Source organism: Phycodurus eques, chromosome 20, assembly GCF_024500275.1.
Source record: "Phycodurus eques isolate BA_2022a chromosome 20, UOR_Pequ_1.1, whole genome shotgun sequence".
NCBI lineage: Eukaryota > Metazoa > Chordata > Actinopteri > Syngnathiformes > Syngnathidae > Phycodurus > Phycodurus eques.
Window position 1 is genome coordinate 12,208,243 of NC_084544.1, and position 11,758 is coordinate 12,220,000.

The following is an 11,758-nucleotide window of genomic DNA, read 5'->3' on the forward strand; positions in this document are numbered from 1 at the left end:
TTTGACGTAGTGATGTCACATTTCAAAGAAAAGTCAAAGCCAGAAAGAAAGTGTAGGCAGGGCAGGTTCTACATGATAGATCAGCTGATATGGAATTAAAACATACCTGAAACGCCTCTTTAAGGTGTAAGTAGCATCTCCGCCCATTTGACTCTCCACAGCTACTTGAAGGAAGTGCCAGTACGAAAGATTGCCACTATAAATAAAGTGCCAAAATGAAGTGAAATGGTATTCACAGTTTAGCCAAGTGGACTAATTCTGGAACTTCCTTACCTGGAACAGACACATAATCAGTAAGTTGAATGAAAAACTGTCAATGTTTTCCTGCGTTCCTGAATTCAAATATAATATATTTTACTTTAGTTCCTTTGTTATCTGTATTCTCCAATCACAGAGAAAACCACCAAACAGAAAGCAGGTAAGGCTGACCTCTATTTCTCAGCTATTGATAAAGATGAATTTAGTGTTTTTCACCCCCTATTCATTGTTTTCACAGAATGTTTTTTATGGCCATAGTTCTTCTACTTCTTCCAATCAAAGCTTTGAGTGACTGTAAGTCTGCACATTAACAGTGGATAAACTGATCTTTTTTTTTTTTTTTTTTTTTTACCTTACTTAGAGTTGTTGGACATCTACCCAATGCTCTGCAATAAAGACTGTAAGTGTGTGTATTTTTTGCAGACCAGCCTGAAAACCAGTATTACTCATTTTCACCACAAGTGGGCTCAGGGCAGGGCCGCTCGTATGCCATCACCGGCAACGGAAGGATTACTGGTGTCCGAGTGTGGGAGGCCCGCAATAACTACATCTATGGGTGAATAACTCATGCATTTGGCACAGCATAAGCAGGATGTCAATATTACGTGCCGTCACAGTACAGTGAAAATATATAAAATCCAAACGTTGTTTTGACGGTAACTTGTCAACACAAAACTAACTTTTATTTTTTTTGGTCTGATACATTTCATTTCATGATACATTGTTTTAATTGGACAGTAGCGATATATTATATGAATCCCTTTAAGGGCCACTCATGAAATACTGCAATATACTCGAAACTCTTTATTAATTAGTTTGTCACTGTTTTGTGACTCGCTACTTAGTAACAGTTTATAAATGTCTTTATGGATCAGAATATATAGACAACATATTCAATTGACCTGACATATAGTTATTGGGTAATATAAATTGCTTTATTTCTGCGGAAAATCTCAGTCATCCAGGTAATGCTAGCCCACAAAGGCTGAATCAAGGCAAAAAAACAAAAAAAAAGGCCTGGAGTCATCGTTTGCAGAACATTTGCTATAAACACTTTGACGAGTAAGTCGCACCTAGTTCTTTCTCTAACACAAAGGTACTTTGAACAATCACATTAAGCTCCACATCCTGGTGATCATTTTAATTTGCAAAGCCATTACATATGAAGGAGCCACGGTCGGCGACTGGTTAACACATCTGCCTCACAGTTCTGAGGACCGGGGTTCAAAGCCCGACCCGCCGATGTGGAGTTTGCATGTTCTCCCCATGCCTGCGGGGGGTTTCTCCGTACTCCGGTTTCCGCCCACATCCCGAAAACATGCATGGTAGGTTGATTGAAGACTCTAAATTGCCCGTAGGTGTGAATGTGAGTGCCGATGGTTGTTTGTTTGTATGTGCCCTGGGATTGGCTGGCGACCAGTTCAGGGTGTACCCCGCCTCTCGCCCACAGATAGCTGGGATAGGCTCCAGCACGCCCGCGACCCTAGTGAAGATAAGCGGAACAGAAAATGGATGGATGGATTACCTATTAAATGGCAATTTTGGCAAGATCTTCAATGGTATGGTGGTAAAATTGCAACTTAAAAAACAAAACTACAACTAATTGCTCTTATTATAGTATACTGGTGGTGTTGTGACAACATTGCATGACTATTTCACTGTCCGTAACTGGACACGATCACCACTCTAAAAACAGACTTCTTTCTCTCTATACTTTTGTTTAAAAACAATTGTCACAAAACTTTTCTTTTCATTACAGCCCGAACAACTAGTACATCGTTGCATTTGCTAATTTAGTATTAAGATGTTTTCTTCTTTATTTATCCATTGTAAAAGGTTGACTAGGTCGCGGTTACTGAAAAATAAGTACACAATAAAGGCGTAACCTCATGACCATATTTACCTTTTTGATTCATAGAATTCATTTATTCCTATGAATTAAGCTTGTCTATTTTATCTTCATCAGCCTCCAAATTCGTTATGGCTATACTTGGACCAACGTTACGGGCTACTCGTATGGCGAAGTCCAGGAGATACTGTTGTTTGAAGACGAGGCCATTGTGCAGATCAGTGGAAAGTATTCTCACTATGTGCAAAGTCTGGTGTTTATTACCAACCTGGGCCGCTCCCTGTATGCGGGCCGACCCCAAGGCCACACCTTCAACATGTTCCCGACCAATGAGAAGGCTGAACTGCGCTTCATCAGCGGTCGGCTCCACGGAGCCATTACCGCCATTGGGGCACACTGGGCTGTTGTCTCTGATCTTCCCGGAACAACTCGCAAACTCGTGTAATCATCATCTGGCATGGAAATGTTTAAATGTAATATCTCTACTTGCCTGTTGATGCTTAATCATTTTCTACCCTGATTACATCTCTTCCCATAGCGAATATGTAAAATAATTCATATCTAATTAACGATCAAACTTGGTCGACCAAACATTGTCACAGCTGCTTCTTCTCCCAGCTTCATTTGTCATTTTTGTAATAATTATATTGTTTTGTATGATGCTTTGAAGCCCAGTAAATTGTCATTAAACATTTTGAAATCAAAGATTGAAAATGTAATATAATGCATTGTGTGTAACTTGTAAGGTGTTGGATTTATCTCACCAAACATTATAATGAATAAACACAAAAGGAATGAAGACGTTGGTCATTTTACTCATGAGGAGGGCGCATGGGAGATTGTTCAGGTTACAGCCTCTCAACACGCTCTAAACAATCTCTCCCGTCGCTCCTGCATTTATTTGAAAATAGGGAGGTTTCTAAGTTTACAAGACATAACGTACTAAGCTACAAGACACAACACACTAAGGGTAGGGTTTCAAGGTGAAAACATGGCACCTGCCACGTCCCGGCCACGTCCTTCTCTCAGATGATTCCTGCTGAGTCATCTTCTTGAAGGCGAGACATCTTTCTTTCTAAACATTGTCCATAATACTAATGCAAGCTAAGCAAATAAATGATAACTTCTACAATATATCTAACATAAGGCTTTTAAACTAATAAACTGTGCTGTCATTTATCTTTCGAAAAATAGAAATGCCTGACAAAGTATGATGATCTCAGTCTCACAGTCAAGTGCAAACAGTGATTTGCAGTACGTAGTTAGCAGATATATTGTATAGTTGTTAAATAGAAACCATACATGAATCATACTGTAAAGCTTACAGTATGTCTGCAAGGACCTGAGAGCCACTGTACAATATGATCCATGCATGAGTCGTATATTTTATGTTGAAGAACCATACGATACAATATGTACGGGGTAAGCTACTCACAAAATGTTTGGGATATTCACCTTTCGGGTGAAATTTATGGATAAACCTCAAATGCACTAAAAACCTTGACAATGTGAACTTAATTTTACTATTTCTAATCTTTTGAATGCACTGTTCAGTGTTTCGGTACGCTAAAAAGGAGCCGAACGGCAAAATTCACAACAGGTGTTCCTTGAATCGACTCATGCATTTCCTAGTTCGATTTGAATTACGATTAAGTCATCCCTCTTCATCGTGCTGGTCACAATTTGACACCAGGAGACAAAAACAACACCAAGCAATTGATTAACAGTACATTGCCATTGTGAGGCTTAAAAAAAAGAAGAGGATATTTAGAAGAAATAAGTACACCACTGAGTTTAGTGTCACAGTGTCCTCAGCAGGTCGCAACAGCGATAAAGAGAGACTGGAAGAGGCACTGAAAGGCATTGAAGTCCCTTGGAAATGTTCATGGATCAAACACCTGTCATGAATTTTGCTGTTCAGCTCCTTGTTAGAGAACAGCAAGTTGTGCAAACAGTACTGAAACATTTAACAGTTGGATGTACATTCGAACATTTTGCGATCAAATTAAGGTTTCATGAATTTAGGTTGATGGTGAAAGTACACCACCAAGCGCCGAATATACTGTACTTCAATTATTTTTCTGAGTAGTGTATATTTGAAGTAAAAAACCTCTCAAACTCACCTTTATGTCCTTGACAGGGGAAATGTTAAATCTATCTTGTTTGTTGTGGTACCATGGCAAAGTTATGAAATGTTGTGTGCATTTTTGTCCTGTCATATAATTATTATAATTGTTTGTTGTTTTGTATGCTGCTGTTCCCTCCACCAAAAATATAACTAGATAACACATGTGATCTTCTTTTAAATACGTTTTTTCTTTTTTTTTCTCCTCCAATACCTTAGCTGTCTTCCCGCTTGCTAATTCACAATACATAGCATACAGTATACTGCAGCACACAAATTGACTGTGATAACTGAAAACTTGTTTCAGGGTTGTCCGTCGGCTTGCAAAGAAACAATGACAATGACTCACTCATAATCCACACCCATAATTATCATAGTTATATCTATTTTCAAAAAGCAATTATCTGACGGTGGCGGACCAGTCAAGCAACCACCTAAGATTTCTGAATCGCTTCCTTGAAATTGCTTCAACCAGGGTGTACTGTCTCTAATCGGCAATGGGCTCTGGCACACTCGAGGCTTGTTTCTAAACCTGCTCTCATATAAGAAACAGAAGAATTGGAGCCGCACACGCTGATCTTTGAGCCCTTGCATGTAAAATCTGTGAGTATGGTTATTTGTTTTTGACAAGTGATTACAATTAGACAGTTTGCTACGGCTAATAATCTTCTTATCGATGCAAATGAGTTTGTTATATATACTATGTTGTATTCCGATTACTTACTAGGTACATGCCAGTTGTTCTGGGATCAGAGAAATAAGACAGGTAATAACTGAGGCTCCTTAAATACCTCGCAATACATATTATCCTAAATGAAACAAGTCATTAAACATATATGTACGGTGTATATATAGTTACAGTAGTCTTTTTTTTTTTTTTTTTTTTTTTTTTACAGAATGCATTCCATTGCAATCATCACTCTTCTCATGCTGTGTGCATTTCCCACTGGTAAGTTATTTAATTTTGCAGTATACAAGTTACTCATGTATTTGGGAAGATAACAGTCTGTGTTTGACATGCTGACAGGAAGATTTGAAGAATTTACTTTTTCTTTTTCTTCTTTAACCACTTTTCAAAATATCCCACCCGACAGAGACGATATACAATAAAATGATAATAAAAACAAACTTTTGACCCATTTTGAGATCTAAGGTACTATTATAACATTTTAAATGTGATCCTAACAATACTGACTTGTGCTTTATGCACAAAAAATTATCTTCAGTGGCAGCGGACAATCAACATAGAATCCGTAGTCGACATGACTTCTAGCTAAGGGACATATTTTACATTAGAAAAATCCCATGGTAGACCACCAGACAATAAATTGGCACAAAAACTCAACCGCAGTATAAAATACAGCATAATTGGAATATGATCTTGCACAGAGAGGTCTATAGTAACTGATGTTCAAGTAATGCAAATCCTTTACTGTCCATGTGGTATTTGGATGGATTGAAAGTGGATTTTAAATTCATCATGCTGGACCACAACATCTAAACTTGTCTCAATACAAACAGAACTTATTGGGTCCTCCTTTCCTCATGTCTATGTTGTTGTTGTTGTTTAAATTTTAGTCCAGCCTGAAATGTACTCGTTTAGCCAACCAGTGGGCCCGGGGGGAGGTGACTCATTCACTCTCTCTGGAGATGGTGCCATCACAGCTGTCCGGCTATGGGAGAGATACAACAGTATCGTCACTGGGTAAATATTCAACAAATGTGATCTGATTGAACAATTTGGTAATCGTTATTATAACATGCATGTTAAATGAACTGATTTAATTTATTTGTCTCTCCATCAGAATTCAATTCCGCTATGGTCCAATCTGGTCTCCTGTAGTTGGCATGGAAAATGGCATGGTCAAGGAGATTCAGTTGTTCAAGGATGAAACCATTATTCAGATTTCTGGAATGTACACCAACGTCATGCAGTCAATCGTGCTCGTCACTAATAAGGGGCGAGCACTGCATGCAGGTCAGCCCCGCGGCACTTCCTTCAACATGTATGCCGACAACAAGGAAACCCAGCTTCGCCTGCTCAGCGGCCAATACAGAAATGGCTTCACTTTCTTTGGGTCACATTGGGGCGTACCTCATTATTATTTATAAATTGTACCTAACTTTTCCTCTACTTTGCTCTTTAAAACTTCATTCAAGAGGCCTTACTTTAAGTTTGTCTTGATTGGAAGCACTACCAGTGGACTTGCACAGAACAAATGTATTCATATGAGGGCATTTTGTTCTTTGCTTTTAACTGTCTTAATCAGATTAAAGATGATTTATGATACTTTGAATATTTTTGTCTGTTGTCCCTACAAGAATTCTCAATGAACAGTATACATTTGCTTTATTATTTGGCAAATTTTCCAACAATATACACATGTACACATTTAGTAGATATATTTATCATACACACACGTAAATATAATTTTCTTTTCACCAAAACAATGTCTAAACATGGACCGGTCTAACATTTATTCCATGCATTTCTGTCTTTTTTTCCTCCCATGCAAACTACATTTGAGGTTTGTTTTTAAACACCATTTTCAAACTGACACACAGGCACAAAAACGTTTTTTTAAAATAAAAAATTAGAATCATATTTTACTATTGGTATAAAATAGATCAGAAAACGAAAGAAAAATAATTTCTGTGTGTGGTTGTGTGCGGCAGTATCCATTAGCTAAAATAGGAGTGTTTGATTTGCATTTTTCCATTCTTTTTAATTCACTTTAAAGCTCAATTTTTTTCAGGAGTGACGTAACTCCCCTATGAGTGTATGAAGTATGATTCCCCTTGCTTGACAATGTTTTAAGTGTCTTACTTGTGTAGAATGATTCTGACTGAGTGAACAGGTTTTCCTTAAGGGTAAAAGAAATTGTTTTGACATGAACTAACCCCACTTGGTGTGGCTGGAATGTTGGATTTAAAAAAAACAAAAAAAACTGTATGTTCTGACAAAGCGTCAAAGAATACAAGATTAACAAAGATAGAAGTAAAGGGGCATGCATTGTGACAGCCTCACCTTCATTGTTTTGATAAAAAAAAAAAAGGGTTGTGAAAATTTCCCTTGAATGTTGTTTAATGAAGGAACATTAGTATTTCATGACAATAAAAGTGTCAAAATCATAAGATTCTGTTCATAGTGTTTTACAGTTTCACAATTCTAACATACATTACATTTTTTTGAGTTTTTTTTTCTTGAGACTTTCTGCTTGAATTTCTAGGGTCATGCTTGAAGATGATTTTGTTAATGAAAGCACGATTCTTCGTACCATGGAAGAAAGTGGTCAGTCAGAAAATCCACATAATTTTCAGAGGTCATCTACACACCTTCAGGGACTCTAAAAAGGGCCGACAAACTTTCTCCCCGGGATGTTTCCGGCCAAATACAGTACAATGTGAGATTTTGGAGAGTTTCTGCTTGAATTTATTTTCAGAATGTCAGAATAGCTTCCTGCTGTTTGGATGTCAACTGCCTCCCACCAACTGTGATCATTCGCTGGAGGATGCTCCAAAGGTTTTCCATAGGGTTGAGGTCAGGGGAGGATGGGGCCACAACATGAATTTCCCTCCTTTTATGCCCATAGCAGCAAATGATACAGAGGTATACCATGCAGCCTGAGATTGTCCTTCATCAGTGGGCAGGAGACAGATCGATGGTGGTGGGTGGTTGGTGGAAGACCACCATGTTCCAACAAGGCTGCGATGTTAGCAAGGAAGTGGCGGACTGGCAGAGTCATGTATTGGGCCAGAAACATGCCAATGATAGAGCTTGTTGGACCCTTTAGGGTCCCTGAAAATGTGAAAATAATCTCGGAAATGTATGTGGATTTTCTGACTGACCATTTTCTTCCATGGTACCAAAAGATGAACCATCCTTTCATTCACAAAATCATCTTCAAGCTTGACAATGCATCATCTCAAATAAATTCAAGTAAACACTCTCCAAAAAGTAACACGTTTAGTGAAAAAAGAATTGTGAAGCTGATATCAAATATGGGGTCGATGTCAAAATGTTGTTATGATGTTTTTGATTGAAATAGCTTTTGATTTTGATATGACCTAATGCTGCAAATTTTTAAATAATGACAATTTTTAGTTCTTAAAAACCTGACAAATGTCTTGAAACTCTGTTGTGCTTGATCATTTGGAACAGTGCTTTTACATTTGGTTTTTATTTTTGAAAAATACTGTTATCTTTGGGAGCTTTGTTCAAAAACATTAGAATTATATTGTGACAGTTGACGGCTTGAAAATTATGCCGACTGTTTTTATCAATGATATAGGAAAATCAGAGAAAGGAAATATCATTTGCATAATAATTTGGAGCACAGTGTATATAATTTACTGTCTAAAACTATCCCCATAAGTAGGGAATGAGTGTCTGATTCCTAACCCAGCAGTGTGTCCCCACGACTTTAGCTAGTCTTCTGTTCTCAGACTACATTTCCCGTGATCCTTTGAGCCGCGGCAGCAGCCGATGTGCACTGTGGCTTGCCCGCAGCAACGAAACGATAAAACGGTTGAACAAGGTAGAATGAGAAAGCGTCAACTTTCACATTTTCCCCAGCTCTTTTTGCGAGTGATGCTATGGCTGTCGAAGGTAAGCGGACATTATTTTTCATCTGTTGTGTATCCTTGTGTACCCCCCCCCCCCCCCCCCCCCAAAAAAGATAAGAGGAAATAGTTAAAAGTCACAGCGATGACAAGGAAGGCTGTGCTGCGTGCCCAGACTTGGAAGGGGTCAACTGTAAAAGGTCGTGATTGGGTGATGCTTTGCAAGTCTTCTCCCTCTTTCCACATCACTGTGCCGGCTAACGTGCTAATGTGCTAATGTGCGCTTCGTCTACTTCTTGACGGTTTTGCTTGGAAAGGCACCACGCTTTGCCTGTGTTGTGACGTAATTGCGCGCGCGTGTGTGTGTGTGTGTGTGTGTGTGTGTGTGTGTGTGTGTGTGTGTGTGTGTGTGTGAGAGAACGGTCCAGCTCATCCTGCAGCAGGTGGTCTAAGCATGTGGACCATCTCCTCGGTAACTGGGAGAAAATAGTGACTGAAGCTGCATCTGTGAGGACACTGGAAGTCGTAGTCCCTGTTTGCACCTGAACTTGACTGTCTTGTTCCTTCTCCGAGACATGATGACGTGGACGCTTACAAGACTTTTGTTGCTGTGGTTGCCATGCATCGGTGCCATTGAATAGATACACACGATTCAAATACTTTCTGTGACTAAAAACAACGGAATTAGGGATCTGCTCCTTTAATTCAGCTACCTCAAACGTCATTTTTTAAAATGGCTTTTAAAATCTGTTGAGTTCTTGCTCTCACGTGGAATTATATATCGTTAACGCGCTTGGAAAATCGTGATCATTGGTTAGTTGGGCTTTCCTTAAAAATATGCCATTTTCTTGCATTCAGCATATATATATATATTAATGTCATGAAGGTTTAAAATAAGATGGCAAGTGGTGTGTTTAAATTTGGTGTTGCTTTGAGTTGTACATATAGTTTCAGTAGTTTTCTTGCTTAGATGCTGTTTTAGAAGTTATGGTTTAATTTGGAAAAAGAATGGTACCAACCCGTAACAGTTGGACTTTTGATCTTTTCACCTTCATCGCTTAACAACAACCAAAAAGACTACATGGTATTGCTTTGACAGGGAGCGACGATAACCCCGATAATAATCCATGTTTGAAATTGTGGTTATTTGGACTAATGTTACATCCGTTTTTTTGTTTGACCTTTGAACTCAGTTACATTGGCCATTGGGTTGGATATCATTCAAAACGATCAGAGGTCATGCTCTGATTGGAAGTAGGGAATAATCTATGGCGAAACCCGCCTAAACTGTCGTGAAGTGGGCTTTGTATGGCAACTGTTTTCATGAGTGGCTGATCAAGCTTTCGAATTTGAATCACCAGCGGACGCTGTCGCAACGTCACACATTACAGCCAATCAAAATCCACATAAACTTTCACTCACGCTAAAATCACATTTCCGGGTTTTAACCGGTCGGAACAGCTGCCGAGCCACCCCCAAGCCAAATAAAGAGTTTATAATGTATCAGATATTGCTTTTTTCACAACAACATGTGGCTATGGTAAATTTATCATATCTAATGTGTGTTGTGGAGGAAAAAGCAAAGCTCGTGACCAAACGCTGGGTACATTAAAGTGAACGGAAGCAAGCGAGACTCAAAATGTCCACAGTCCCGCTTTTATTCTTGCCCACATCCACTCTCTTTAGCAACCTGCTTCATCCTTGACTATTAATCTGTCATTTTATAGTTTAATAAATGTGATAAAAGTACAATACACTATGTACAGTATCAAACACCTATACAGACTCGCTGTTCAAGGTGTCCATATGAGTAATCACTCAATGTGCGGGGTTCAGTCGGCGACTCCCTTTTTTTATTTTTAATTGTTTTTTTGCGATGTTCCAATCCAATCGGATTCGACCGCATCGCACAGTATGCAGGAGGCCTTCCCCAAGTAATTATTTGAAGGGCAACGTTTTACTAAAGTCATATTATGTACAATTTTCAGCTACCCTACCCACCACTGGTCAGTTGTTCATACCTGTTGTTGTTTTTTTGGTGTTGCCAATAAACCTATGCATGCAAACGATCCTTCAAAAGACCCTTGACCACATCTCCTCCATTCACTGTGAAGAGGAAGCGTTGACAAGCAATGCTCGTCAACTGAGCCATTGATGATGATGGCACCCTATGTTACAATGAAATAGCTGACAGGTCTGCTAAAAATAAGTAGTGACTGGCAAAAAAAATCCTCCAAGAAACTGATGACGGGATGTGAGCGCGGTAGAACATATCAGTACAAACGCGTTGCAAGGCGTTGCTCATAATAGCTCAGCCCTTCACCAAGGCTGAAAATGTACAGACTTCCAAGATCATCTAATGTTCTCTTCACAATTTGATGCAGTATTCACTGAAAATACAATGTACTGTTTATACCATGTAAGCAAACAAAAAAATGTATCCTGATTACACACATTGCACTAAAATGGCATGTTTGTTTATATATTTATTAATATATATATCATGTTCTTGTGACCTTTTCTCTGAGTATAATTCACTGGTGAATAATTTTTTTAAGTAACCAAGAATGGTTCGACACATATTTTATGCAACTGACCCAAATGGTTTTAATGATTAACAAATAGCAACTTTACCATAACAGCTTCCAAAATCATTGTAAACGGTACAATGTGTTGCAATTAGGAGACTGTAGCGTTGTTGTTATTGCCATGGTGACCCTGTATAAAATGATTATAGACAAAATGCATATAGTTCAGCAGAGGATCTGTTCTCATTTCACATGCTGGAAGAAAATAACATACCTCTGCAGCATGACTGTTCTCTTCCACTACTCTTCCAACCCCTCAGACATGAAATATAGGTCAACTATTGCATCATTTATCACGCATGAGAAGACAATTTTTGCTTTATAAAAGCAAAGCGCACTTTTGAATGTCTCCCTGAAATCCCCAGTTCTTTTGGG

At 38.7% G+C, this 11,758-nt stretch overlaps 3 protein-coding genes and 1 long non-coding RNA gene across 9 annotated transcripts in view; 3 read left to right on the forward strand and 1 right to left on the reverse strand.

Annotated features, from left to right (window-relative positions):
• Positions 1-6,529, forward strand: part of LOC133395539 (zymogen granule membrane protein 16-like) — a 54,727-nt gene extending 48,198 nt beyond the window's left edge. Inside the window, exons 1-5 of one of the 2 annotated variants that reach the window (XM_061664536.1) lie at positions 4,642-4,835; positions 4,960-4,998; positions 5,129-5,181; positions 5,811-5,937; positions 6,038-6,529. In XM_061664536.1, the coding sequence (XP_061520520.1) occupies positions 5,130-5,181; positions 5,811-5,937; positions 6,038-6,344 (486 nt within the window). In that variant the 5' untranslated portion in view covers positions 4,642-4,835; positions 4,960-4,998; position 5,129 and the 3' untranslated portion in view covers positions 6,345-6,529. Of the gene's footprint in view, positions 1-4,641; positions 4,836-4,959; positions 4,999-5,128; positions 5,182-5,810; positions 5,938-6,037 lie in introns of those variants that run through there. The other variant, XM_061664537.1, reaches the window with a different exon arrangement.
• Positions 165-2,906, forward strand: LOC133395693 (zymogen granule membrane protein 16-like). 4 transcript variants are annotated; one of them, XM_061664820.1, is made up of 5 exons: positions 165-293; positions 364-418; positions 497-552; positions 664-814; positions 2,225-2,906. In XM_061664820.1, exons 3-5 carry the CDS (start codon positions 498-500, stop codon positions 2,550-2,552), a joined length of 534 nt encoding a protein of 177 aa, XP_061520804.1. In that variant the 5' UTR covers positions 165-293; positions 364-418; position 497; the 3' UTR covers positions 2,553-2,906. The 4 variants fall into 4 exon arrangements, with proteins under 4 accessions (XP_061520804.1, XP_061520806.1, XP_061520803.1 ...); XM_061664822.1 differs by having other exon boundaries at positions 682-814; XM_061664819.1 differs by having other exon boundaries at positions 395-418.
• On the reverse strand, positions 997-2,347 carry LOC133395694 (uncharacterized). The gene is made up of 2 exons (XR_009767269.1): positions 2,162-2,347; positions 997-1,741 (listed from the first exon to the last, which is right to left on the reverse strand). It is a non-coding gene; the product is annotated as an uncharacterized LOC133395694 (long non-coding RNA).
• Positions 6,530-8,711: 2,182 nt separating the features above from the next.
• The window catches only part of samd12 (sterile alpha motif domain containing 12), a 91,548-nt gene continuing 88,501 nt past the window's right edge, over positions 8,712-11,758 (forward strand). For both annotated transcript variants that reach the window (XM_061665312.1, XM_061665314.1), the window contains exon 1: positions 8,712-8,841. In XM_061665312.1, coding sequence (XP_061521296.1) covers positions 8,829-8,841 — 13 coding nt within the window. In that variant the 5' untranslated portion in view covers positions 8,712-8,828. The remainder of the gene's footprint in view (positions 8,842-11,758) is intronic.

Bases quoted from the DNA above. Each gene is read 5' to 3' on its own strand.
- LOC133395693 (XM_061664820.1), top strand. From the start codon at position 498: ATGTTTTTTATGGCCATAGTTCTTCTACTTCTTCCAATCAAAGCTTTG. The intron at 553-663 runs GTAAGTCTGCAC...AAAGACTGTAAG, and splicing joins AATCAAAGCTTTGAGTGACT to TGTGTGTATTTTTTGCAGAC. The intron at 815-2,224 runs GTGAATAACTCA...TATCTTCATCAG, and splicing joins CGCAATAACTACATCTATGG to CCTCCAAATTCGTTATGGCT.